At 37.4% G+C, this 26,959-nt stretch overlaps 1 protein-coding gene and 1 pseudogene across 4 annotated transcripts in view; one reads left to right on the top strand and one right to left on the bottom strand.

The window, feature by feature from the left end:
• Positions 1 to 26,959, bottom strand: part of Atp6v1h (ATPase H+ transporting V1 subunit H) — a 172,177-nt gene that overhangs the window by 23,528 nt on the left and 121,690 nt on the right. For all 4 annotated transcript variants that reach the window (XM_087185499.1, XM_004837513.4, XM_004837512.3 and 1 more), the window contains 2 exons: positions 25,708 to 25,833; positions 9,634 to 9,735 (listed from right to left, as the gene is read on the bottom strand). In XM_087185499.1, coding sequence (XP_087041625.1) covers positions 9,634 to 9,735; positions 25,708 to 25,833 — 228 coding nt within the window. The remainder of the gene's footprint in view (positions 1 to 9,633; positions 9,736 to 25,707; positions 25,834 to 26,959) is intronic.
• Positions 4,737 to 5,696, top strand: LOC101710630 (zinc finger CCHC domain-containing protein 17 pseudogene; annotated as a pseudogene).

The following is a 26,959-nucleotide window of genomic DNA, read 5'->3' as shown; positions in this document are numbered from 1 at the left end:
ACTTTCAATCTGCATGTTACTTGTTTCGATCTATTGCAGGTCCCAGAATGTGGATAATCTCACCCACTAAAACTCATTACTACAAAATAAAGACATTTCTTATCTTCTCACATCCAGATACAAGTGAAGCACCAACTACTTCCAGATAATATACATCTGATATCAGAAATGTTTGAAAAAATTGTGAGAGAATTTTCCTCTTGTCAGATTACAACACCACATTATTTCATAAAAGGATATTCTGATGATTTAATTTAGAATTAGATTCAAGGACTTAATAAGGACAGCCTAGGGGCTGAGGATTTAGCTCAGTGGTTCTGCTGCCCACCTTGCAAGCACAAAGACCCAAGTTCAATCCTCGGTACCAAAAAAAAAAAAACAACCTAATAAGGACAGCCTTTCAAAATACATTGAGTTAATAGCAATTCATCTTTAAAGAGTAGAATATCATAATACATGACTAACAAACTCAACTCTGGTGAGAACGTTTAAGGAATGTACCAGCTGGTGAAAGAGAGAAATGTAATTTTAGAGTAAACTTTAAATTTCCTAAAAAGCAGAGAACTATTTTTGTTTATTCTAAAGATCTTTTTTCTTCTCAATTCAGATGAATTTATATAAAATATCCTGATAAGGATTCTAACATTTCACATTGTATTTACGGCTGTTTAGAGGCTAATGAAATCATACTACCTATGTATGATTCTACACATATTATTAAAAACAATTGTCAAATAATTATTCCATTAACAAGACAGTGGGGTTTGTTTTTTTTTTGGTACCGGAGATCGAACTCAGATCCTTGCGCTTGCACAGCAGTCGGCGAAACCACTGAGCTAAATTCCCAGCCCGACAGTGGGTATTTTTATATCTATACAACAATGTGTCCTCTAGAGTCCATAAATCCAGTGAGCATAGAAACCAATTCTATTTTGCTCTCCTTATAATTAGGAAGAGGGTCATTAATATTTTTAAAAGAAAAAGATAATTTAGGAGAGTGTTTACCAGATTTCTAAATAAGGAAGCTCTTTCTAAGCATAAAAGTAGTGGAAGAAGCTGGGTGTGGTGGCACATGCCTGCAATCACCAGCATCCTAGGACGCTGAGGCAGAATGATCAAAAGTTCAAGCCCAGCCTAAGCAAATTAATGACTTGGTGAGACCCTGTCTCAAATAAGTAAGGGCTGTGAATACAGCTTGGTGTGAAGGCTCTGATTTCAATCCCCAGTATCGAGGGGAAAAAGTAGTGGAAAAAAACTACAAGGTTTCCCTGGAAAAGTAAGCTCCATGGGGTAATACTAAGAATGGTGCTCAACAAACAAGAGATGCTCAATAAAACATCGATAAATCCATGAAAGTCCATGATTTTCACTAAATAATAAATGAAACTTATGTATGGTAAAAAAATTATGAACATAAAAATTTAACGTAATGTAATAAATAATAAATCTGGTAAACACTCTCCTAAATTATCTTTTACCAGATTTCTAAATAAGGAAGCTCTTTCTTCTCTATCTGCACCCAAATGATATCCTCATCATCACTGACAAGTTCTTTTTTCATAATTTTCATTGCATAAATACAATGTTTTTGTTTTGTTTTTAATTGAACCAACAGTACTTTCACATAATCTCCCCTCCCTATTACCTGGAGCAAATCAAAGTTCTGAAGACCAAAAGTGAATGAAGCTTTGCCACTTCCCCTGGTGTTCACTGCCTCATTGTCTTCATCAACTGGTCCAAACTCTTATGACTTGAAGGATGATAAGGGATGACAGTCTGCGCATGCTCTGAATGCATGGATGACTGATCCACTGGGTTCCCGTGGCAAGGAATGCTATCCACATTCAATTGTGACAAGTCTGTAGCACTTCTTATGAGCCATGAATTTAGAGTCGGTACACTTGTATACTTGGCATCCAAGTCCCCCATTCAGTCTGAGCAGATGGCACGATAAGCACGATGGCACGATGAAAAGTTTGGCCTGAGAAGTATGGCCATTTGCACTATAAAGCTTCCTCCAGTGCCATGTATCTCTGCAATACATGGATTTATCTTCTCCTGGACAAGGCATTCCAGGTCATTTTGGTACACAAGGGAATATATGAATTAAGAGTTCAGAATCCTTGTTTAGCTCCTTAAAGCTTCTTCTAATTCGAACAGACATGATACAGTACTCTACATAGGTCTCCTTTCTCATCTATCCATTTCATGGTGAAAAGCTGTTCACTGTCAAAAGAACATGTCTCAAACTTTACTCCAGAGGTCCTCAAAGGAGACAGAAGATTTAGAATGTGTTATCAGGACAGCTCTTCCTGTCATCAGGTCCTGTCTGGTGGAGATGAAGGCCATGGAGGTGCTAGGGAAGAAGGGACCACAGAAGGGTTGGCTGCCAACGAAAGCTGGCACCAGGAGCTTCAGGACAGAATGCAGCCTGGCTGCCTGCACCAACCACAATGGCCAGACTTCTGCAAGGTTCCAGCCAAATTATTTCCAGTAGTGGTGGCTGGGCCAGAGTGGACGTGCACTGGGCTTCTTGGTGTCTCTTGGGGCCTGGTGGCTAAGACTTTGGTCTCCTGTCCTGGACTCCTTGGTGTCTCTGGGTTTTTGGTGGCCAGGTCTGCGGAGACCTGCCAAGAGCTACTTTGGCGACATTCTAACTTTTAAAGCAACATATGTACACTGACACTTTGCATGTGGCAGGCACACTGCTGAGGGGTCTTTTCCATACCAAGGAGTCATTTTCTCTGAAGATGCAGTGCTGGGCATTTACAATTAGAAAGCTATGAAGTTTTAGGATGCTTTTCTTTCCTGGATTGATAATATCATCATTTTCATTTAAATACGGAGTATTAAAACATTCCATAAATTTCCACAATAATTTTCTTTAAGAGATAGAAATGTTAGTTTCAAATGTGAACTCTGAGATGGTAGTGGCAGTAGTGGATCCAAGCAGGTTGTAACTTTTAGATTCATACAAATAATAAGTCATTCTTAGCTAATGAACTTAATACCAAAATGTGTCATTCATTATTGTGAGACAGAGGAAGGCCGGAGAGCATGTGGTGACTGCACAGCTATAGTCTTTGTAGACTCCGGAAATCATCACCCATCGTAATGACGAACACATACAGACAATGCTCTGAAGCTTTCCTTGTGACCACTTGTGATCACCCTAAAATGTCAGCAGGACATGGTGGTGCACATCTTTATTCCCAGCACTCTGAGAGGCTAAGGCAGAAGGATCACAAATACAAATCCAGCCTTGGCAACTTAGTGACCTAAAGAGAACTTGTCTCAAAATAAAAAATAAAAAAGGCTGGGGATGTATCTCAGTATAAAGACCCTGGGTTCAACCCCCAGTCCTTAAAAAAAATTTTAAAGGTTGTATCGATATAAATAACTAAAAGAAAGAAATAAAAGAGGAGGCATGTGAACACTGTTTCAGAAGAAAAAAAATATATGGTGTAGGAGAACAAAAGTAAAGTAAATCATTATGTTTAATCTCATAGTTTTCAGTATTAAGGGTGATATTTTTCCTTCATTATTCTTTTCTGCATTTTTCAAGTTTTCTATAATGAGTACTTGTTATTTTTCATGATAGCTATAATTTGTGAGAGAAATTAATTGGATTTGGTGGATAAAAGGTTTGTGCCACTATCAAAAACATATATATGCATGTGCTGTGCTAGTCTTTGTACAAAAGAAAAGAGATATTTAACTGATATAAATGTTTGCATTTTAAGAGAACAGCATGAGTTTTGGTAACTCTTTCAATATTTAATTTTCCCTACTGTGCTGTGAATACTATGCCTATTCAGTTTCTCTTTTTGAGAAGTTCAGTCAGGTTATCATTGAACTAACTGAAAAGCATTACACAATGAAAATACATACAGAATACTATGCTTCCATACAGAAAATTAGACATTAATGTTTTGTTTTAAGGACAGGTATAGTGATCTGCCCAGTATTAAAAAAAAAAAAAAAAAAAAAAGCAAGAATCTTTTGCAGCACTCATATTTTTAGTTACAAGTAACAGAAACCTAGGCAGCAACAGAATTACTGGAAGGCAGCTATAGCCTGCAAGGCTGGAGAAGCATACCCGAAGCTGCCCAGGCTGAACCACCACTAAATCCAATTCATCCAGGGAAGTGCTGTTGTGACAACTGGCCATGCAGCCTACTCTGTTCCTATCCATCTTTTCTTCCCAAGCCTGCTCTCTGTACCTCCCTCACCACGGGTCCTGACAAAGTCTGGGGCAGGTACATCTAATTCACTGAGCTCAGGTAAAGTGAAGTATAAGGGGATTTAGGAAAGTGAATTGCTGGCATTTGATCTTCTGTAACAGGAGAGATTACATGCCTTCTAAGATGGGGAATTACTCAAATATAGAAAAGCAATTTACATGCTAAATTTCTTTAAAGCAATAAAATGCACCATGGTATTCCAGGCAGAGACAGGGTACTGCAGGTGTACACACCCACCTATAATGGAATATGGCTTTGGTTCTGGCACAGTGTTTTAATGGTTATATCAATGTTCACTATCCCAGATCTCTGACAAGGACTACTTAGAGAGTTACTGCTATGTGGATACAGGGGCTGCACAAACTGAATTGGAAACCCACAATGTGCCAACTGAAATAGTTGGATATGTGACTAACAATCATGTAAGAAGTAATCTCTTTAGATAATTTATTTTTGAGTTATGTGAAGTTACTGAGGACAATTCTTTTTCTTTTGTGGTGATCAAACCCAGGGCCCTGATCATGTTAGGAAACTCTCAACCACTGAGCTATGCCCCTAGCCTGAAAGAAATGATTAAATGTGCAATTTAGGGCAATTAACTGCATGTTATGCTTTCCCTCAGAATTTACAAAAACAGGTTACTGGGTTAAATGTGCTTCTTGAGGGGAGTCAGAGCCAACGCCTAGACACCAGAATTAGCTTTAGCAGAAGAGAAATGGAGGAGCCATAGAACATAAGGATGAATTCAGGAAGGCCTGAGACCATGGAAAACTTGCCCGATCTCTACACTATTTTCCAAGGAGAGGTTGCTATGGTGACAGACTATGGAGCCTTTATCAAAATCCCAGGCTATTGAAAGCAAGGTCTGGTCCACCGAACTCACATGTCATCTTGTCGGGTGGATAAGCCCTCTGAGATAGTAGACGTCGGAGACAAAGTGTGGGTGAAGCTTATTGGCTGAGAGATAAAAAACGATAGGATAAAAGTATCCCTCTCCATGAAAGTTGTCAACCAAGGAAATGGGAAAGACCTCAATCCCAACAACGTTATTATTTTGCAAGAAGAGAGGAGGAGGCAGTCCTTTCAGGGTTACACTGGGCAGAAGGTCACCCTTGAAGCTGTCTTTAACACTTCCTGCAAGAAGTGTGGCTGTAAAGGCCACTTTGCAAACAACTGTTTCATGCAACCAGGTGGGACCAAATCTTCTCTGACACCCGATGAGGAAGAGGAGAAAGAAAAGGCAAAGTTAACAGAATTTGAGAACCTTAATCCCACAAGAAATTCGTCCAGAAAAAGAAGGAAAAGAAGAAAAACACAGAGACAAGAAGTCATCTGACTCTGACAGCTCAGACTCAGAGTGATACTGGCAAAAGGGCAAGGCACACATCAAAAGTCAGCAAGGCAGCAAAGAAGAAAAAGAAAAAGAAGCATAACAAGAAACACAAGGAGTGAGAGTAGAAGAGAGTGGGGGTGCGGGTGGGTGAGGGAGTATGGATCCAGGAGCTTTGTGCATTGAAGCCCAGGCCCCTGGAAAGACTCAGTAGTGAAAGTATGATCTCCCACTTCCAGTGACTTCGATCCTATGGGAGATGGTATCCCCTCATGCAGCAGGCAGGTTTGGGAGTTGAGGTCAAAAGCAGCTGCCTGAATGAGTTGTTTTCTTATTGTACCTGACCCCTTTGCAAGTGACCCCTGTAGCCCACCCATTCATTCACCCAACTTCCTTCACTCAGCAGATGGTCTTTTTACCCAGCTGCCACTGCCAGAACTGGATTCCTTTGCAGGGATCTGGGCTAAAGCCACAGGTACTGCTGTGGAGCTGAGCTTGGCTATAGTTGGAGGAGTGACTGCCCCTTCCTATTGGACTCTCTTGGGCCAGTTGGCTCATGGTCTCTGCTGCACCCACACAGGACCAGAGGGAAAGTGGCAGTAAGAGGGAGAATGTGGTAAGAAGTGGTGCTCACTTTTTACATTCCCTCAACATGGTTCTACTGTGCTAGAAGTGACAGCCAGTGGCCAGTCAGAAAACGATCATTTGCAGTGTGACTCATTTTGTGTATGACATTCCACTGGACCACCGAACCAGACATCTAAGGCCAAGATCATTGCTGTACTTTCTATGTATTACTGTGAGAGTCTACTGGTTTTACTTCAAGTCTCTGCTTAAATTCCTGGCACTAAAAAAACCACAAAAACAAAAAATGTGTTTCCTGAAATGACAAAAGCAACTTTGAAAATAACACAAATATGTAAAACAAGAACAAATAGGCTTTCATGTTCAGTGTTAGAAGCACAGAGTGCTGTTTGAAAAAAGGACAGGGATATATAAAACTCTGCTTTCCAATCAGAAGTGTGTCATTTTATTAAGAAGGGATCTGAAATTAAAGTTCTTCCCTGGCATTATTTTTACTGAAGAAAATCATATAGAGCCTGATGCATGAGACAGCACTTTTACAGACAATGTCAGTAAAAAAATATTTCTACTATTTTAAACAGTTTGTTTAAGTGGTATATCTTGGCAATAATCATTGTCTTTAACAGGTTAAACCTATTTTGATCCAAATATCAACATCAAATTTGAGATAACAAAATCATTTTCTAAGACAACTGATTTGTGGTGAAATGAATATATCACAAAGAGTTTGAATCATTCCACATCTTAACGTTTTTCTTTTATTCATAAGGAAAAAAATATTAACAAGGACTAGAGTTAAAAATCATAACTAAAAGCTGTAACAAAATATAAAAAAATGTTTTTATGCTGCTGAAAAAGTAAGTACGCTGAGCATCCTTTTGCTGATATCTGACAAAGGGCAGCATTCCATTTTCCTGCTTTTGTGTGGAACAGGTAGGTCAAGAGAGTGTCTGATGGCACACTGAAACAGACTTTACTGGGAAGTCTCTGTGACCCACACATGATCTGAATACCTCCAAACCTCTGCCAAAGCCTCTAACTGTCACAGCCACTCCGGCCAACTGAGAGTAGTGACTTAGCATTGTCTAACTCAGTAGCAATAAGAAATAAGAAAAGGAACTGAGTGAGTACAGACCCCAAATTAGGATGTGAAAAGTCTATTGTAGATAACCTTGATTTAAGAAAAAAAAATCATAAACAAAAAAAATTCCGATAATTGACACAAGAGTTATCAGTAATTTGAAATGTAATGAAAGTATTTGAGTACTATGGATAACCTTTAAAAACATTTATTTAAAACTGTTGGGCTATAAATCCAAAACAGACTACTAAGTTTCAAAAAAAAATCCAGCAACTCAGAGAGAAAAGACTTTTTTTCGAAAAGTTTCAAAAAGGAGAGTCTTCAAGGTAGTACATGATAAGAAAAAAATTTGAAAAAACAGAGACTGCAAAAAAAATGTATATACACTTTAGGAAAAGAAAAATAGTATGATGTTACCCTTGTATGAGGGACCCCTGAGGATATCATATATTACAGGAAACCCACTAAACTGTCAGCCTTTAGAGAAGAAATTAAAAATGCATGTGCAGAGACTGGGGATTTAGCTCAGTGGTTCTGCTGCCTGCCTCGCAAGCACAAGGTCCCAAGTTGGATCCCCAGTAGCAAAAAAAAAACATTCATGTGCAGCAATTTCAATGACCAAGGTTACCCAAGCAGTAGTTGGCTATATTAATAAATGTTTGGAAGCTAATGACCACCACTTTGAGAATCTCTTTTAATTCTAGAGGCCAACGGTAACCTGTGTTAATCTTATGGTATCTCAATAAATTTAGTATTAAAATATTTATACAAGTTTTTCTTTTCTTGAAGTATGCACACATTTTTTTTGGCAGACTCTGTATACCTCAAAGGAGAAGAAAAAGAGTGCAGAGAATAAATTGCTCCTGGTGAGGGGCTTCAGAGTAAACATTCAGAGTGTCACTGGAGGGACACAGAAAAATAGCAACATGGCCAGAGTTTCAGGTCAAAAGAGCCTGTTTCAGGAAGAACACTGTCGTGCCTGATGGGTTCATTCTGCTGGGCTTCCTGGGGTTGTGATCCTCATTGTCTTTTCCCAGGATATTGTCTAAAATTTTTTGGAGTGCTGGTGTGGCATTCATGAAGTTCCTAAGGTGCTTTTTGTCATGAAAGTATCTCGTTTCTCCATCAATTTTGAAAGATAATTTTGCAGGGTACTTCAATCTGGGTTGGAAGCTGTTTTCCTTTAGGGCTTGAAATACATCACTCCAACCTCTTCTTGCCTTGAGGGTTTGGATTGAAAAGTCTACTGTGATTCTGATGGGCTTTCCTTTGTATATGATTTGTTTCTTTTCTCTAACTGCTTGTAGAAGTTTGTTCTTCTATAGGGTTTCTGGAATCTTAACTATTATATGCCTATGTGTAGATTTTTTTTTATCATGGCTACTTGGAGTCCTATAGGCCTCACTTATCTGTATGTCAAGTTCTTTTCCCCTGCTGGGGAAGTTTTCTGGGATTCCATCATGTTCCTCAGCATCTCTATTTTTTTATCTGTGTCCTCTCTAGATTTATTAATCATGTCTTGCACTATGAGCACAGTCTGTGTTGTTATGTGAGAAATTATTTCTGATTTCATTTTTTCCAGATCCTCTTTTGTTGCCAGTTCAGGGAGTCCAGGTGATTGAGTATCATAGTGTTCTCTCTCGTTTTGGGGTTGCTTTAGGTGATGTGGAAGTCTGGTTTTGAAACTTGTTTATGTGTCTTCTCATTTCAGCGGGGTGGGGGGAGGGGGGTTGCTGCTGGCGCCCATGCGGCTCACCTGCTCTGTGCTGGTCCTAAGTTTGATCCCCAGTAGAAAAAAAAAAAAGAAATGCAAGAGAAACAGTCCTGTTTATGCTATAGGTACCTGAATTGTAGCCTCTCCACTTTACATATATGAACCCAAAAGTAGATTTTTATCTAACCTACTCTAGGCCATCTAAGAGTGTCAATACTGAAAACATATGTGATTCGTGTGACATTCCATAGTACCAACAAACTGTTCCAGATGAAACTGTCGTAATTTTGGAGTCAGGGTTGCAAACATCAAGGAATATAAAGCAGCCTGAGCTATAATGAACCAGATATAGAAAAACAAGATAAAGATGAAAAATAATATATCCCTCACTTGGGTACTTAGGAAAAAGGGTAATTCCTCTATTTGAAGAAATGAATCTCTGTCTAGTCACTGACATGATTTTTTTATGTTTAAGTATTTTATAAACAATAAGGACAAAGACGAAGCCATGGAAATCTTTAACATGAAAATTCTAATGTTATCTCTGTTGTCTCCTACAAAATAATATTAATTCAAGTGTATTCATATCTTTATACTACTCATTTTTAAGTTTATCCAACTATTTACTTAGGATTCTATGTTGAAGATTAACACAAATGAAATCAATGTTTTCTCTTACCGTTTGCCTCGTGGATAATGGCGCACATATTCTCCAACATCATGAGCAGCAACAGCTAAGACTTGTGGATCATCTGATACCTCCAGAAGTTTTGTCAAGATTCTGAAATGAATTTAATCCAAAAAGATTAACCCCTGTTTTTTTACAGACTGATAGAGAACAAAGGTATTATACTGACATCCTTCTCAAAGTAGATGTTTACGAACATATTTTTCTGAAGATTTCACTATTAGCAACAGTGAAATTATTTCAAACGTTTACACTTATATGACATGTTACTTGTAGATCCATGATGTATAGCATGCACAATTTCCCAAATATCACGGACTTTCTCTCTCTCAAGAAAGACTAGAATATAAGCAAAAGTTATTTTAAAGTAAGACTACCAGTGGATTTTTGCTGATTATATTTGTACATAAATTACTTGTAAACCATAGGGTCTATTTGTTAGTAATGGAACAAATTCCTTTCAATACCCAATGACCAAAATGGTAGGCTTGAGCACTAAGAACACACATGGCCCCTTTCTCTTTCCCAAACTCTAAGAAAAGACTAGAACATATGCTTCTCAAATTAGGAAATCTATTATGGCAAGTGAATGTTTCTTAGAAGATGGCAACTCAAACCCACCACTCCTGACTCCTTTGCCCTCCTAATACTTTCCCCAGGGCCAACACAGAGTCAAATCTCCACTTAAGCCTGATGTGAACTTCTCAGAACAGGAGAGAAGGACCAACAGCAGAGGAGGCTCCCTTCTGCCGAGGTTTCCTTCTCCTTCTTCAAGGACCATGATGGAGAGGGGGTATCCACCCAGGGGGTGTGCATGTCCTAGGGAGTGAAGGGGTAAGGAGATGGCATGGCTCAGAATCCAAGAAACTAAGAAAACATGGCCTTCTTATCCAAGGAGCAGATAATTCCTATGTTGTTTAAACTGCTCAAGGGCCCAAAAAATAGAAGAAAAACTTCTCAACTCATTCTACAAGCAGAGCATAACTGTGATAACTAATCAGAATGAGTAGTTTTATTTAATAATTTAGCAAATTATTAATAATGAGCTTAATTACCTTAAGGTAATTACCTTAATAAATTAGCAATGTGAACCCAGTAGTATACTGAGGGAACATAATCTATTCAGTTCTCAGTTCACATGCCCCTTCTGGTTCCAAAGACCTATCATTCTAAGACAGGACCCTCTATCATTCTCTTTTCCTACTTCATTTCTCTTCATAGTACTAATTAACATCGGCCATTGTAAGTCTCCATTTCCTTGACTATATGGTTAGTCTTTCCCCAATATAATGTAAGGTTAATAAGAATGACTGTTTTATTTGTCATTGCATCTGTAACACCTAGACTAATACTGATGATTCAACAGATGATTCCAAAAAACCCACACTGAAATAAATGAATAAACAATTTAAGGGTTAAACTGATGAGCCAATGTAGAAAACCAATTCTGATAGCTCTTGATGAAATTTAAAATACAGAGCTGCTTTGATCCAGCAATTCTATTTCTAGGAATCTTTTCTACAGAAATGTTTTCACATTTCCAAAAATATATATGTGGACATTGTATTTAAAAGTGACTAAAACAGTCATTTTAAGTGAATCCAAGTCACATTAGGTAAAAAAGACAAGTAACAGACTAACACACTTAGTATAATGAATGTATAAAAACTTTTACATAAAAATGTGGGTGAGATACACCTACACATCAAAAGAATCACAGGGACTCTACTACCTGTTGATTCCAGATCTCACTGGAGATAAGTCTAAGGTAGAACTACAGTAGTATAGAAAATTTTTAAAAAGAGAGTTGCCTCCCACACTGAGGAGGACCTTTCAGGTCACCATACACCACGCCCAGCGCCAAGGAACAGAGCCACCCCCAGCGCTGAGGAGGAGCCTGCAAGATGGCCGTACCACCACCCCAAGCCCAAAGGAGCAGAGCTGCCCCCAGCGCTGAGGAGGAGCCTTCCAGGCCACCAAACCACCTCCTCCAGTACCAAGGAGCAGAGGAGGAGCCTTGTGGGGAGCAATACCACCAATGGCAATGCCAAGGAGGTGAGCCACTGAAATGAGAAGACACATAAATAAATCTCAAAACCAGACTTCCAGATCACCTAAAGCAACCCAAAAGGGAAATGAGATGGAACACTCTGATACTCAACCACCTGGACTCTCTGAACTGGCAACAAAAGAGGATATGGAAAAATAATTTCTCAAATAACAGCAGAGATTGTGCCCATGGTACAAGACATGATTAATAAATCTATGGAGAGGACAAAGATAAAAAAATAGAGGAGCTGAGGAACATGATGAAATCCCAACATAGGAAACAAATGGAATCCATAAAACAGATGCAAACACATTTCCAGAAGATTAAAAGCTCCACTGAAAGTTTATGCAGCAGAATGAACCAGTCTGAGGACAGAATTTCAGATATAGAAGATAAGATTGCAATTAGTGACCAGAAAAAGAAAAACTGCTTTAAAATTGTAAAGGAACACAAGAAATCAATCCATTAGCTGCTAGATGATGCACATAAGAATAACATAAGACTGACTGCAGCCAATGAAGAAACAGGAGAGAGTGCAGATGACATAAAAAAACTGTTCACAGAAGTGATGACAGAAAACTTCCCAAGCAAGGGAAAAGACCTTGGCATACAGATAAGTGAGGCATATAGGACTCCAACTAGCTTAGATTAAAAAAAATCTACACATAGACATATAATAGTTAAGATTTCAGAAACCCAGAAAAAGAACAAAATTCCACAAGCAGTTAGAGAAAAGAAACAAATCACAGACAAAGGAAAGCCCTTCAGAATCACAGCAGACTTCTCAATGCAAACCCTCAAGGCAGGAAGAGCAAGAAGAGTGATGTATTTCAAGCCCAAAAGGAAAACAGCCTCCAACCCAGATTGATGTACCCTGCAAAACTATCTTTCAAAATGGATGGAGAAATAAGACACTTTCATGACAAAGAGCACCTCAGGAACTTCATGAATACCAAATAGCACTCCAAAGAATTTTAGACAAAATCCTAGGAAAAGACAATGAGGATCACAACCCCAGGAAGTCCTGCAGAATGAATCCATTAGGTACAACAAGAAATTAAAAGCAAAGGGGGAGAATCCAACAAAAAGAAAAAGTCATGACAATGATAACTCAATACGTTTTCAGTTATAACCATCAATGTTAATGGTCTGAATTCACCAATCAAAAGAAATAGACTGGCAGAATGGGTCAAGAAGCAAGATCCAACAATATGCTGCATACAAGAAACACACTTAATTTAAAAACAAACTCATAGACTGAAAGTTAAAGGGTGGAAAACAATACTCCATGCGATGGGAACACGAAGAAAAGCAGCAGTAGCTATCCTCTTTGCAGATCAAGTAGATTTCAAACCAACACTGATTAAGAGAGATAAAGAAGGACACTACATCCTTGTAAAGGGAACAATCCAAAAGGAAAAGATGGCAATCATAAAAATATATGCACCAAACGCTAGTGCACCTAACTATATAAAACAAATACTAATGGACATGAAAAATCAAATAAGCACTAATACAATAGTAGTGGGAGATCTCAATACCCCATTGTCACAAATAGATCAACTAGACAAAAAATAATTAACAAAATACTAGAACTCAAACTCTTCAACAAATGAACTTACCAGATGATTACAGAGTGTTCCACCCCAAAAAATCAGAATACACATTCTTTACAGCTGCAAAATAGACCACGTACTCGCTCACAGAACATGGTTATGTAAGTGCAAAGTAACTGAAATTATCCCCTGTATATTATCAGACCATAGTGTGATGAAATTGGAGATCAATAGCAACAGAACCGCAAGAATTTCATAAACACACAGAAACTGAACAACACACTTCTGAATAACCAAGGGGTCACAAAGGAAATTAAAGAAGAAATCAGACAGTTCCTACAATTAAATGACAATGACAATACAACATAACGGAATCTATGGGAAACAAAGAAAGCAGTCTTACGAGGGAAATTCATAGCAGTGAATATTCATATTAGGAAAACAGAGTGAGCCCAATTAAACAACCTGATGCTGAATCTTCAGCTTCTAGAAAAAGAAGAGCAGGACAAACCCAAAGCTCATACAAGGGAGGAAATTATAAAGAGCAGAGCAGAAATAAATTCAATGGAGACAAAGAGAATGATACAAAAAAATCAGTGAGGCCAAGAGTTGGTTCTTCGAAAGAATAAACAAAATTGACAAACCCTTAGCCAACCTTATCAGAAAGAAAAAGCCCAATCCATGCAATTAGGAATGAAAAAGATGAAATTACAATGGACCCAGCAGAAATCCAGAGGATCATCAATACCTACTTCCAGAACCTATATGCCAATAAGATGGAAAACAGAAGAAATGGACAGATTCTTAGATACATATGAATTACCAAAGTTGAACAAAGAAGAGCTAAATATTCTAAACAACCCAATATCAATCAATGAAATTGAAAACGTAATTAAAAACTTACCAACTAAGAAAAGCCCGGGTCCTGATGGCTTCACTGCCAAATTCTACAAGACATTTAGAGAGGAAATACTGCCACTACTGTCTAAACTCTTCAATGACATTGAAAGGGAAGCAATACTCCCAAATTCATTCCTAGAAGGAAGCATCACCTTGATCCCCAAAGCAGAGAAAGACCCAACCGAAAAAGAGAACTATAGGCCAATCTCACTAATGAGCAAAGATGCAAAAATCTGTAATAAGATACTGGCAAATAGAATGCAGAAGATCATCAAGATCATATACTCTGACCGAGTGGGATTCATCCCAGAGATATAGGGATGATTCAACATATGCAAATCAATCAATGTAATACACTATATCAATAGAGCCAAGGACAAAAACCATATTGTCATCTCAATAGATGCAGAAAAAGCATTTGACAAATCCAATATGCATTTATGATTAAAAACCATACAAAAAAATGGAATAGACGGTCTCTATCTCAACCTGATAAAAGCCATTTTGAAAAACCAAGAGTCAATATCATACTAAATAATCAAAAACTGAAAGCCTTCACACTCAAAACAGGAACAAGACAAGGATGTCCACTATCACTACTCCTGCTCATTTTAGTCTTGGAAACATTATCTATGGCAATTAGACAAGAGAAAGAAATAAAAGGAATAAAGATAGGAAATGAAGAAGTCAAATTGTCATTATTTGCAGATGACATGATACTCTCTATAGAAGACCCCAAGAACTCCACCAAAAGTCTTCTAGACTTAATAACCAAATTCAGTAAAGTAGTTGGATACAAGGTCAACACACAAAAATCAATAGCTTTCCTCTACACCAACAACAGACTGACTGAGAGAGAAATAGGGTAAACAATTCCTTTCACAATAGCATCCAAAAAAATGAAATACCTAGGAATGAATCTAACAAAAGAACTCAAAGCCCTCTTCTCTGAAAACTATAGCACTCTGAAAAGAGAGATTGAAGACTATATCAGAAAATGGAAAGAGTAGGAAGGGTCAACATAGTGAAAATGGCCATACTTCCAAAACTGCTATATAGAATCAATGCAATCCCAATTGAAATCCCACCAGCATACTTCACAGGCATTGAGAAAACAATCCAAAAATTCATTTGGAAGAAGGAGAGACCTAGAATAGCAAAAGCAATTCTAGGCAACAGAGACATGGCAGGGGATATCACAATTCTCAACTTGAAAGTATACTACAAAGCTACTGTGATTACAAACAGCATGGTACTGGCAAACAAACAGACTTGAGGACCAGTAGAACAGATTAGAAGATGCAGAAACAACTCCAGTCACACACAGCTGCCTCATCTTCCACAAAGGAGCCAAACACCCTCACTGGAGGAAAGATAGCCTCTTTAATAAATGGTGCTAGAAAAATTGGGTTTCAACTTTCCAAGAATTAAAACTAAACCTATGTCTCTCACCATGCACTAAACTAAAATCAAAATGGATGAAAGATCTAAATATTACAATAGAAACGCTGAACCGGCTGGAACAGAGGTTAGGTAGAACTCTTGAAGACACTGGTGTAGGAAAAGATTTCATGAACAAAACCTCAGTTGCCCGTGAACTAGCACAAACAATCAACAGGTGGGATCTCTTCTTATTAAAAGGCTTCTGCACAGCAAGAGAAACCACCAGCAGTGTGAAGAGACAACCCACAATGTGGGAAAAAAATCTTCACCTGCTGTTCCTCAGACAAAAGTCTACTTCTAGAATCTCTAAAGAACTTAAAAAGATCAGACTTCCCAAATTTAAAGACCCAATCTGAAAATGGGCATCTGAAATGAACAGATATTTCTCAGACAAGGAAGTAGAAATACCAAATAAGCATATGAAGAAATGTTCAATATCACTGGTCATTCGAGAGATACAAATGAAAACAATGCTGAGATTCTACCTCACTCCAGAAAGAATGGCTGCTATCATGAAATCAGCCAATAACAAATGCTGGCGGGGTTGTGGGGAAAGAACACTGCTCCACTGATGCTGGGAGTGTAGACTGGTGCAACTACTGTGGAAATCAGTATGGAGATACCTCAAAGAACTAGGACTGGAAGTCCCATTTGACCCAGCTATTCCCCTGCTGGGGATCTTCCCCAAAGAATTAAAAGAATCACACCACAATGATACATGTGCATCCATGTTCATAGCAGCACAATTTGTAATAGGTAAAACTTGGAAGCAGCCCAAATGCTCATCAACTGGAGACTGGATAAAGAAAATGTGGTTTTGTTTTATAAAATGGAGTACTACTCAGCCACAAAGAACAAGAAACTAGAGACATTTATTGCTAAATGGATGCATTTTGAGACAATACTCTTAAGTGAAATAAATAGGACACACGTGTAAATACCGAATAGCTTCTCTAGTGTGAGAAACTGAAAGTGTAAATAAGGACTAAAAGGTATAATAAATAATGTGAAATAGGAAGAAAAGGGGCAAAGGGGAAGGTGAAGTGGGAGGGGTAGGGCAAAAGGAAGAAGGGAATGGAATTAAGATGAGAAAATGAAAAAATGGAAACAAAGTCTTTGTAAATAGGGAGGGATGGAGTGGTTGAAGGGAGGGCAGGGGAATGGGGAAAAAATAAGAACCAAGAGTGATTATTTAAAGGTGCACATTTCCAATGATGAATGTCATTGTACTGTATACCTAAAATGTACCAATAAAATTCATTTTTTAAAAAAGAACTTTTTATTTCAGTTCTGTATGCCTTCAAGAGTACTTGGAACACTTTGACCAGGCTGTTTGATATAACCTGGAATCCTAAGCTTTAGCGATACACATATTTAAAAAAGAAGTTGCTTAGTTTTACCAACATGGTCAATATATTACTATCCCTTAGAATTGCTAATTATTTAAAATATTTAATAGAAAAAAATGAAATAATTTACTTGTCTGTTTGCATACAATCCATTCATTTATAAAATATGTCTTATTTCTTAAAATCTTTATTAAGAAATAACTTAAATCACAACTGCCTTTGCCTTTATTAGTGCATTAACGCACTAAAGAAAATAATTTCCAGTAATAAAACTCTTCATCTGAATCGATGAAACTTGCTTATTTTCTTGATCACATATATTTGGCAGTCTCCTGAAGCTTAAAGTCTCCCTGCCTACATTTTCCTGTCACCACCTCAGCCTGTCAACTAGCTAAAATTTTATGAACAACAGGAAGCACTGAAAAAGGACCTTGTTACCCATAAAGAAATTATTTCATTATGAAGCAATTACACATCTTCTATCTGCTGGATTAACAGAGAAATCTGAATTTCCAAGTTAGAGAGGAGAAAGGAATAACCACTAAAACATATAGAGATATTTCAAACTCTGTGTAAATATATTCTTTACAAGCCATAAATACAAAATGAGACTGAGAATATGTCTCAAAACAAGCAAATACTGCAACTGAAATCTGATTATCTGCTGACTCTTTAGCTATATAACTGCAGCACAAGAAACTTCAACTCAAGCACATGAAAAACTATAAGACATATATTCAATTTTCCATACTTATATTATTTTTAAATTTTATTTTATTAGTATGTGTGTAGTACATAATGCTTACATTTCTTGGGAGAAGTTGTATGTGTATATAACACATCATAATTCCTTTTTTCATCCTTTTTCCCTTCCTTCCCTTCCTCATTTACCTCCCTTGATCCCTCTTACCCTGTGTACTTGACTAAGGGCATTCAGCTGAAAGGGTTTCTAAAAAAAGGGGAGAAGGTAAATAGCCCATAAAGTATTGCATTCTTCTCTGGTTGGAAAAGTACTGGCAGTTAAGAGGTTACCCTCTGTAGCTTAACAATTTGCCTTCAAAATCCACAAAATGTTTGTAGAGGAAGAGGGCCAAGTGTATCGGTGCCTAGGGAAAAGACTATAATCCCAGAGTAGTGTGCCAATGAGAAAAGGGGGGAGGAAAGTGTGCTAGTGGGAGAGGGACTTGCACGCCGAGGGTTAAACTGCTGGCTGTAACCCCTGCCACTCTCTTCCATCCCTGTGTGTGCCTCACAGCATAGCGGCCACCCAGCCTTGCAAAACTGAATTAAAGCTTTACTTTTACTGGGTGTTTTGCCTCTAAAGCCCATCCTTTGGGTCTGGACAAATGAATGTATTTCTCACAATCTCCTTGCTTTTTACTTTGTGTATTCTTTTCAAAAGACCACCTTGCAAGTTATTCTAAAGTTAAGTTCAATTCAACTGAAAAGTTTTAATAATTTGAAAGGTTAGCATTTTGATATTTTAATATTTAAAAATTATAGGCAAATTACATTAATATAAAATTACTTACAAGAATTACATATTTGCTCTTGAATACCTCAAACCAGGTCAGCAGATTACAGTTCAAATCCAAAGCTGGCTGCCATCTCTTTTTGCAACTACAATTTTATTGGAACATATCCAAATTCTTCAGTTTACTTATTGTCTGTAAGTGCCTTGGCACTATGATGGCAGAATTGGGGAGTTGAGAGAGACACCAGATGGTTCACCATGTGGAAAATACATACTACCCGGGCTTTCACAGGAGAAATGTGTCAATCCCTCTCTTACGTTATGCTCAGAGGCTGAAGAACTACTACAGTGGAAGAGCACTTACCTAGCATGCATCTGGCCCTGGGTTCAATCTCAAGTACCAAAAAAAAATCAGTGATTTAAACCATTCTCCATACTACCGGTAAGACCCTTGATACTCAGAACATGATATGCAAATCAGCAGCATTGCTATCACATGGCCACATCAGAACTGCTGAATCACCAGCCCTATCCTAAACTACCAAGTTCCAATCTGCATTTTAACAACTTCTCTGTTAAGTTTGGAAAAACATGCTTAGACTCAAGGAAAGCTAGAATTGGAAGGAATCACAGAGTCAAAGCTGCCAAACACAGAAATTATTTTCATAGCTATCTTTCAGGGTCATTTAGTCCACTATCTTCAGCAACGGTGAAAACATATTTGTATTATTATCTGCAATCCTGAGTGTTATTTCTACTGTATTCAAATTATTCAGTAAAATGTTCAAAAGATTAGGTTTTAAAAAGAAAAAGGATTTGGGCCGGGGATTTAGCTCAATGGTTCCGCTGCCTGCTTCGCCAGTGCAAGGTCCTTAGTTCGATCCCCGGTACTAATAAATAAATAAATAAATAAATAAAAAATAAAGATTCTTGTAGTAAACAAAAAGAGAATTCCTTCCCAAGTCATCTCTGAATACAGTTAAGTCAACGATGGATTCATCAATCATAATCCAAACCTCTAGTTCACATTAACCACCAGCCATGATTCTGTCAAATACTCTTAACATGACCCAAACAGCAACATACCACAGCTCTGTAGTTAGTCGACACGTGAATTCCAACTCTGACATTTGTAAGAAATGCAGTCTTGCAAAGTGTCTGCCTAAAACTTTGCTCTTGTCCTCTCTTACAGTGTTTTCCCTTGGTCTTATGAACTTGTTTGCTCTCTCAGCTTTGATTTTCTCTTAACTATCATCTCCATGGTTTCTTATATTTCAGAATATTTCCTTGTTCGAAATACACATTTTAAAACTACAATATACAAGATACAAGATATTTTCTGAATACTACTGCACTCAAAAGTGATAGAGGAAAAATAAATGTATATGATCTACTTGCCAAGTTTGGAATTACCCAGAAATAGGTCATAGTCTGACATAAATGTGGTTCTTCACAGACTGAAAAAGCCAACATGCACTGCTTTTTAAATAGCAGAATTAAAGACTCCATGTCTATCTATTTTATCAATTTGAAGGGCAGCAAGAAGTTATGTCCCTCTAGTATAGGTAGCACAGCTGGTAGCACTCCCCCTCCACCCACCTGAATTTGGGGAACACCCCAAGGCCAATCTTCCTTCCATTGGTCTGAGAAAACCAGAAATAAAACTAAAAATGACCCTGGAAATCTCTAAAGCTCCAGGCCAGAACACATTGAATTAGATCTTGTGGCCTGACCTTCAATACCCTTTTCCCTACTGGAACCTTGTTAAAGGTTCATGTATATGGACTATATTTTGTGTATAAAATTTCATCAGAGTGAACTCTGGGACTCACGTGCATGTTAAAAATCCCTGAGATGACTCAGCATCCTATTGATCATCCCTGTCAAAAAGGAGCCAACCACCCTCATTGGAGGAAAGATAGCCTATTTAATAAACGGTGTTGGAAAAACTGGATTTCAACCTGCCGAGGATTAAAACTAGATCCATATCTATCACCATGCACTAAACTAAGATCGAAGTGGATTAAAGAGCTAAATATTAAGACAGAAACACTAAACTTGCTGGAAGATAACTTAAGTATAACTCCCAATAACACTGGCATAGGAAAAGACTTTATGAACAAATTCTCAGTGGCACGGGAGCTAGCACAAAGAATCAACAACTGGGATCTCATCGTATTAAAAAGCTTCTGCACTACAAGAGAAACCACGAACAGAGCTAACAGACAATCTACAATATGGGAAGAAATTTTTAGCAGCTGTACCTCAGACAAAGGACTACTATTGAGAATATATAAAGAATTGAAAAAAAATCAGACCCCTCAAATTCAAAGACCCAATTCAAAAATGGGCATCTGAAATGAACAGACATTTCTCAAACAAAGTAGTAAAAGCAGCAAATAAATATATGAGAAAATGTTCAACATCACTGGTCATTTGAGAGATGCAGATGAAAACAACACTGAGATTCCACCTCACCCCACAAAGAATGGCTGCTATCAAGAAATCAACCAATAACAAATGCTGGTGGGGGTGTGGAAAGAAAGGAACCCTTCTCCATTGTTGGTGGGAGAGCAGACTGGTGCAACCACTGTGGAAATCAGTACAGAGATACCTCAAAGGACTAGGACTAGAGGTCCCATTTGACCCAGCTATTCCCCTGATGGGTATCTTCCCAAAAGAATTAAAAGAATCATACCACAGCGATATATGTGCACCCATGTTTATAGCGGCACAGTTTGTAATAGCTAAAACTTGGAAACAGCCCAAGTGCCTATCAACTGGAAACTGGATAAAGAAGATGTGGTTTTTTTTATAAAATGGAGTACTACTCAGCCATAAAGAATGAGAAACTAGAGACATTTATAGCTAAATGGATGCATATTGAGGCCATACTCTTAAGTGAAATAAATAGGACACACATGTGTAAACACCGAATAGTTTCTCTAGTGTGGGAAACTGAAAGTGTAAATAAGAATGAAAATGATTAAAATGAATAACTGATAATTTGAAATAGGAAAAGGTCCAAAGGTGTAGGGGTGGTGGGAGGGGAAGGGGAAAGGGAAGAAGGGAAAGGAAAAATTATAAGAAAAGAAAATAAAAAATGGAAACAAAATCTATGTAAATAGGGAAGGATGGAGGGGGTGAAGGGCACACAGGTAATGGGGGAAAAAATAAGAACTAAGATGCATCATGTTCAGGTACAAGCACCCAATGATAAATGTAAATGTACTGCACACCTAAAATGTACCAATAAATATATATATATTAAAAAAATCATCCCTGTCAATAGTGGTCAGAGACTCAATAACTGGTACTTGGGCTTTGGTGCCCAAAAATGCCTGAGTTATGGGCTGGGGATTTAGCTCAGTGGTTCCAGCAACTGCCTCGCAAGCGCAAGGTCCTGAGTTCGATCCCCAGTACCAAAAAAAACAAAAAAAACAAAAAAAAGCCTGAGTTATCTTCAGGTGCTTTTTATTTCCGTGTCACCAAAACACCAATTCTCTGTTAATGCCACCCTTTTTGTTTCTGTTGGCACAGATCTGCCCTGAGCACACCTTTCCATTATCTACAATAAATATAGCTGCTCTTTCTTTTACCATCGGATGTACACTTGCAGTTCTTTGCTCATCATATACATGAGCCTGGAATCTATCAGTCCAATCCACTACACGGTATCACCTCCTGTCAGTAATTCCAGGCAGGTAATTTACAGGTACAAAATTTTAACAGTTTCAAATTTTTCATCATCAAGCTCAAAATAAAACTACACCATAATACATAGTTTCTGGTTATTCAGAAAAAAATACAAAGGGTCACACAAAGGTTAAAAGGAGTAATCTGAAGAAGCCAAACAAATTAAAACCTAATGCCATAAAACAGAATGTACTTTCAAAAAGCTATCATTATGTGTGTCATAATAAAGACACATGTGATGTTTCAGCAATAATTTGTAAAAAGCTCCCCTTTGTTATATTCAACTTTCCCAAAGACTACATTTTAAAAATACTCAACAGGGCCAGGGATTTAGCTCAGTGGTTTCACCACCTGCTGCACAAGTGCAAGGACCCAAGTTCGATCCCCAGTACCAAAAAACAAAACAAAACAAAAATACTCAACAACTTTTTATTATTGTTAAAAATTCAAAGTAACAAGGCAATGCTGAAAAATAATCTATTATTTTCGTTTCCTATCCACCACCAGTACTGCCATCATCTACCAGCCACTCACTTGCCATCCTGTTTAAATAAGAATATCTTTATTATCAATAATACATAGAAAATAAAATCTAAACAAAAGAGGTATGTCTGTCTAAAAATGTTCCATCGGACACAACTATTTACCTCTGCTTATACAGATACCTCATTTAAAAGAAAGTAAAATAATTTTAGAAGCATAAACCATAAGGAAAGACAAAATGAGAAATACTACAAAAATAACAAAATATTAAATTAGCAAGTCAGAGGTGTCATCCCTGACCTGAATGAGACCCTCTTAGGAAACATGAAGCACTCCACAAACAAGAGGATAACACTAAGGGCCATACTGACCTCAGTACACAGAACAAATGGCCATAAAGAAAGTTTAGGAAAGGATATACAATCTCCATGGTGCTAAAAAGGCCAGTATTATCTGCACACCTGCACTGATCATCCTTGGAACTTTGACCCAAACCCTATAAAAACTTAACTTCTCCTCTGGCCAAGTGCTGAAAGCATTCACAATCTCAGCCCTGCCTGCAACCAAGCAGAATAAAATTTAATAACCAAGCTTTATTGCTCACACAAAGCCTGTGTCCTGGTAGACTCTCGTGTGTGCGCTGTTTGTAATAACAGGAACAAATGTTAAATAACTTGAGAAAACAAAATATCAAGCTGGTTGGGCCAGGGATTTAGCTCAGTGGTTCTGCCGTCTGCCTCACAAGTGCAAGGTCTTGAGTTCAATCCCCAGTACCAATAAAAAAAAAAGATACACAAAATATCAAGTTGACCATGAGGAAAGCTAAGCAACAAATCAATTTACTACATAGAATAATTTATAGCAGTACTTCTAGGTATCAGCCTAAAACTGTTGTCCAATATGACAGACATTAGACATATATGTGGATACAGTTACACTGACTAAAACTAAGTTTAAAAATTCAATTTCTTGGTCCCTCAAAAATCTCATGTTTTCAGAAGTGAGGCTTTTGGATGGTGATTGGACCATGGGGATGCTATACTCACCAGTGAATAAATACATTGATGAATTCATAGTGGAATATGCCGTTAGAAGACTGGGCCTGGTAGGAAGAGGCTAGTCAGCGGGAGAGTGGCCTGGAAAGATTATAGCACACACCATCACCACCACCCCCCGCCGACCACCAAGAGATGAGCCGGCTTTCTTCCACCATACTCTTCCACCATGATGTTTCTACCTTAGAGCCAGCCAACCTTGGACTGAATCCCCTGAAATAGGAGCCAAATTTAACATATTGCTGCCAGCTTGAAACACCAGTGGTACAAATATGACTGTCCCATCAGGCAACTTGTACCACTGGTGGTACAAATGGATGTAATCACTTTTATCGGTCTTTTTACTAATAAGATTAATACAAAGCCACCTGATAGGACAGTCATGCTTGTACCACAGGTGGATCAAGTCACTGGGCAGCAAGACATATGAATTATGACCTCATCACGAACATGTTAAATGTCTCCTCCTTTCCACTGTGTCAGATATTAGGTCCTAGCAATAGGAAAGCTCACAAACACAGCCATCAGGAAATACAAATAGAAACTTCAGTGAGATACCACTACATGTCTACTAAGATGTCAAGAATCAAAAGGCTAAATAACAACAAGTCTTGGTAAGGAGGCACAGAAACCAGAACACTCACATATTCCTAATGGAAATATAAAATTGTGCAGCCACTTTGAAATACAGCCTGACAGTTTCCCAAAGGGCTAAACATAGAGATATAACTCAGCAATTCCACTCCTAGGCATTTATTCAAGAAAGGAAAATGAAAACATACGTCCATATATCAACCTGTACAGCAAATATTGTTGGCAGCAACAAGGTAACCAAATGGTAGAAACAATCCAAATGTCTATGAACCAATGAGTTAATAAGTACAATGTAGTCTTACCCATTTAATGGAATATTATTCAATCATAAAAAGGAATGAAGTACTGATAAATGGTACAACACAGTTGAGCTTTAAACATACGGTTAAGTGGAAAGTGAGTCACAAAAAGGACAAATATATGCTTCTGTTCATGTAAGACTTTATAAAGCAGATTTGTACTTGTTTAGGACTGGGTAGACAAACGGAATTGAGAGGTCAGAGCCAAGGGATATGGGAAGTGATGAAGATGTTCTAAAATTGTGTTGATGATTATGAACAACTGTGAACATATTACAAACCATTAAATTGTATAGTATATAAAAATATCTCTCTACGAAAGAAAGATACTCGTATATATTTGGTCACTTTATCATGGCAAAGGTAAGCCTGCAGAACACTGTGGAAAATGTTATTTCCAATAAAAGATGCTGCTTCAATTAGACATTTATGTGTGAAGAAAAGTGAATCTTCACTCCTACTTCACACCTTATTGAAAAATAAATTCCAGATAGACTGGAAATATAAATATAAGAGGTTAAACAAAGAAAGCTTCTACAAGGTAATATAGAAAGTTCTTCATGACCTTGGGTAAGCAAAAACTTCTTAACCAAAACACAGGACACTAGCTAGCCTAGCCATACTGTGAAAGATTAATAAATTGAGCCACATTAATATTGAGGGCTTCTGTTCATCAAGACACTATTAAAGACACTATTAAAGGGTGAAATGGAATGAAACCAAGAGAAACAAAATATTTGCCACGAGCATATGACAAAAAACTCATGTTCAGAATACAGAACTCCAGACAGGGTTGGTGGCACATGCCTGTAATTCCAGCACTTAAAAGGCTAGGGAAAGAAGATTGTTGTGAGTTCGAGGCCACCCTAGGCTACACAGTGAGTTCAAGGCCAGCCTGGACTACATAGAGAGACCCCATCTCAAAAAAAAAAAGAAAGAAAAAAGAGAGAGAATATAGAATTCCTTTAAAAATGGGGGGGGGAGGTTAGCTTGAACAGGTACCATATCATTCTAAGAAAAGAACATATCTAACTGGCCAGAAGCATTGAAAAGGCATTCAACTACATTACTGAGCAAAAAAATATGAATTAAAATCACAGAATAACTTAAATACAAAGAGTAGCAAAACAAGTGTATTAAGAATGTAAAGTGGAATTAAAACTTACTTCAAGAGTTCATAATTCTTCTCATTTAACCTCACAGCATTTTCTCTCCAAAATTTCTCAGATTTGTGCACAGGACTCCATTCCAACCTTCCAGATTTAAGTTCTGAACTGTACTCATCAAAGGAGCTATAAAAATTTTTAGAGAATTCCAAGTTTATATGAGAATCCAACTTAATCCAGAATGAAACAACATAAAACGTCTTCATGGATGAGTTGATTACAAAGATTGACCACCCTCTGTATACTAACAAACTGCTCCTAAACAAAGATTAAACACTAAGTTTAAATACTCTTTAATAAATAACAAAATTTTATTCAGAATACTAAAGCTCAACATTCCTATCAAATTTGAATCCTTGGCATGAAATACTAAAATGACCACTTGCTTTCAAAATCTTTACTCTAAATATTTGACTGTGTATCAGTTTTAAAAAATAAAAAATTCTGGGGCCGGGGATTTAGCTCAGTGGTTCCACCGCCTTCCTCGCAAGCGCAAGGTCCCGCCTGAGTTGGATTCTCAGTAACAAAAAAACCCCAAAAAAACAAAAGTAAAAGATTCTTAGAATTTCTACCATGACACTTGAAATACTACTTGCCAGCCACGAGGTATACATAAGCATATGTAAAATTAGAATACTTTAACATAAAATAGCATATATTAATACTATCATACTATAAATATCTTAAATATATCACAAAAACAAAATCGGTACAATATTTTACAATGTGATTATCAATAATGTAGAAGACACTTATTAACTAAAATGGACACATATAACTGCAATGTATTTTAATTCAAAAGCCATTCACTACATATATAGTAACTTGATAATTCAAAGCTTTATAGCATGAATTTTTAAATCAGGTAGCCAAAAGATTACGTAAGGACATGCTTAAATTTTCTTTCAAGTAAAAATATAAAATGAGATGTAGCCATGAAATGTTGACTTGCTAATTCAGAATAACCAGGATACACTGGATAGTTAATCACAAAATCCTGTTTGAATAAAGTATTTACTTTAATGCAGGGTCAATGAGCATAAAAATTGAGCTAGTATTTTTAACATTCACATCTTAAATCTTATGACAACAAAAACAAAGATAAACCAGTCACACTGATCCCATCATCCTATTAAATAGAATGATGTGAATCTTCCCAAATGAGAGAACACATACCTCTACTCAACTGTTACCTTGTTAAAACTATGTCTCAAGAGAAGACCGAGCATATTTTAGGGAAATCTCTTGTTCA

Source organism: Heterocephalus glaber, unplaced genomic scaffold, assembly GCF_053883595.1.
Source record: "Heterocephalus glaber isolate CG9 unplaced genomic scaffold, H.glaber_assembly_v1.0 deba00000281, whole genome shotgun sequence".
Classification (NCBI taxonomy): domain Eukaryota; kingdom Metazoa; phylum Chordata; class Mammalia; order Rodentia; family Bathyergidae; genus Heterocephalus; species Heterocephalus glaber.
The sequence above is the reverse complement of the archived record's forward strand: the minus strand, read 5'-3'. Positions and strand labels throughout refer to the sequence as shown.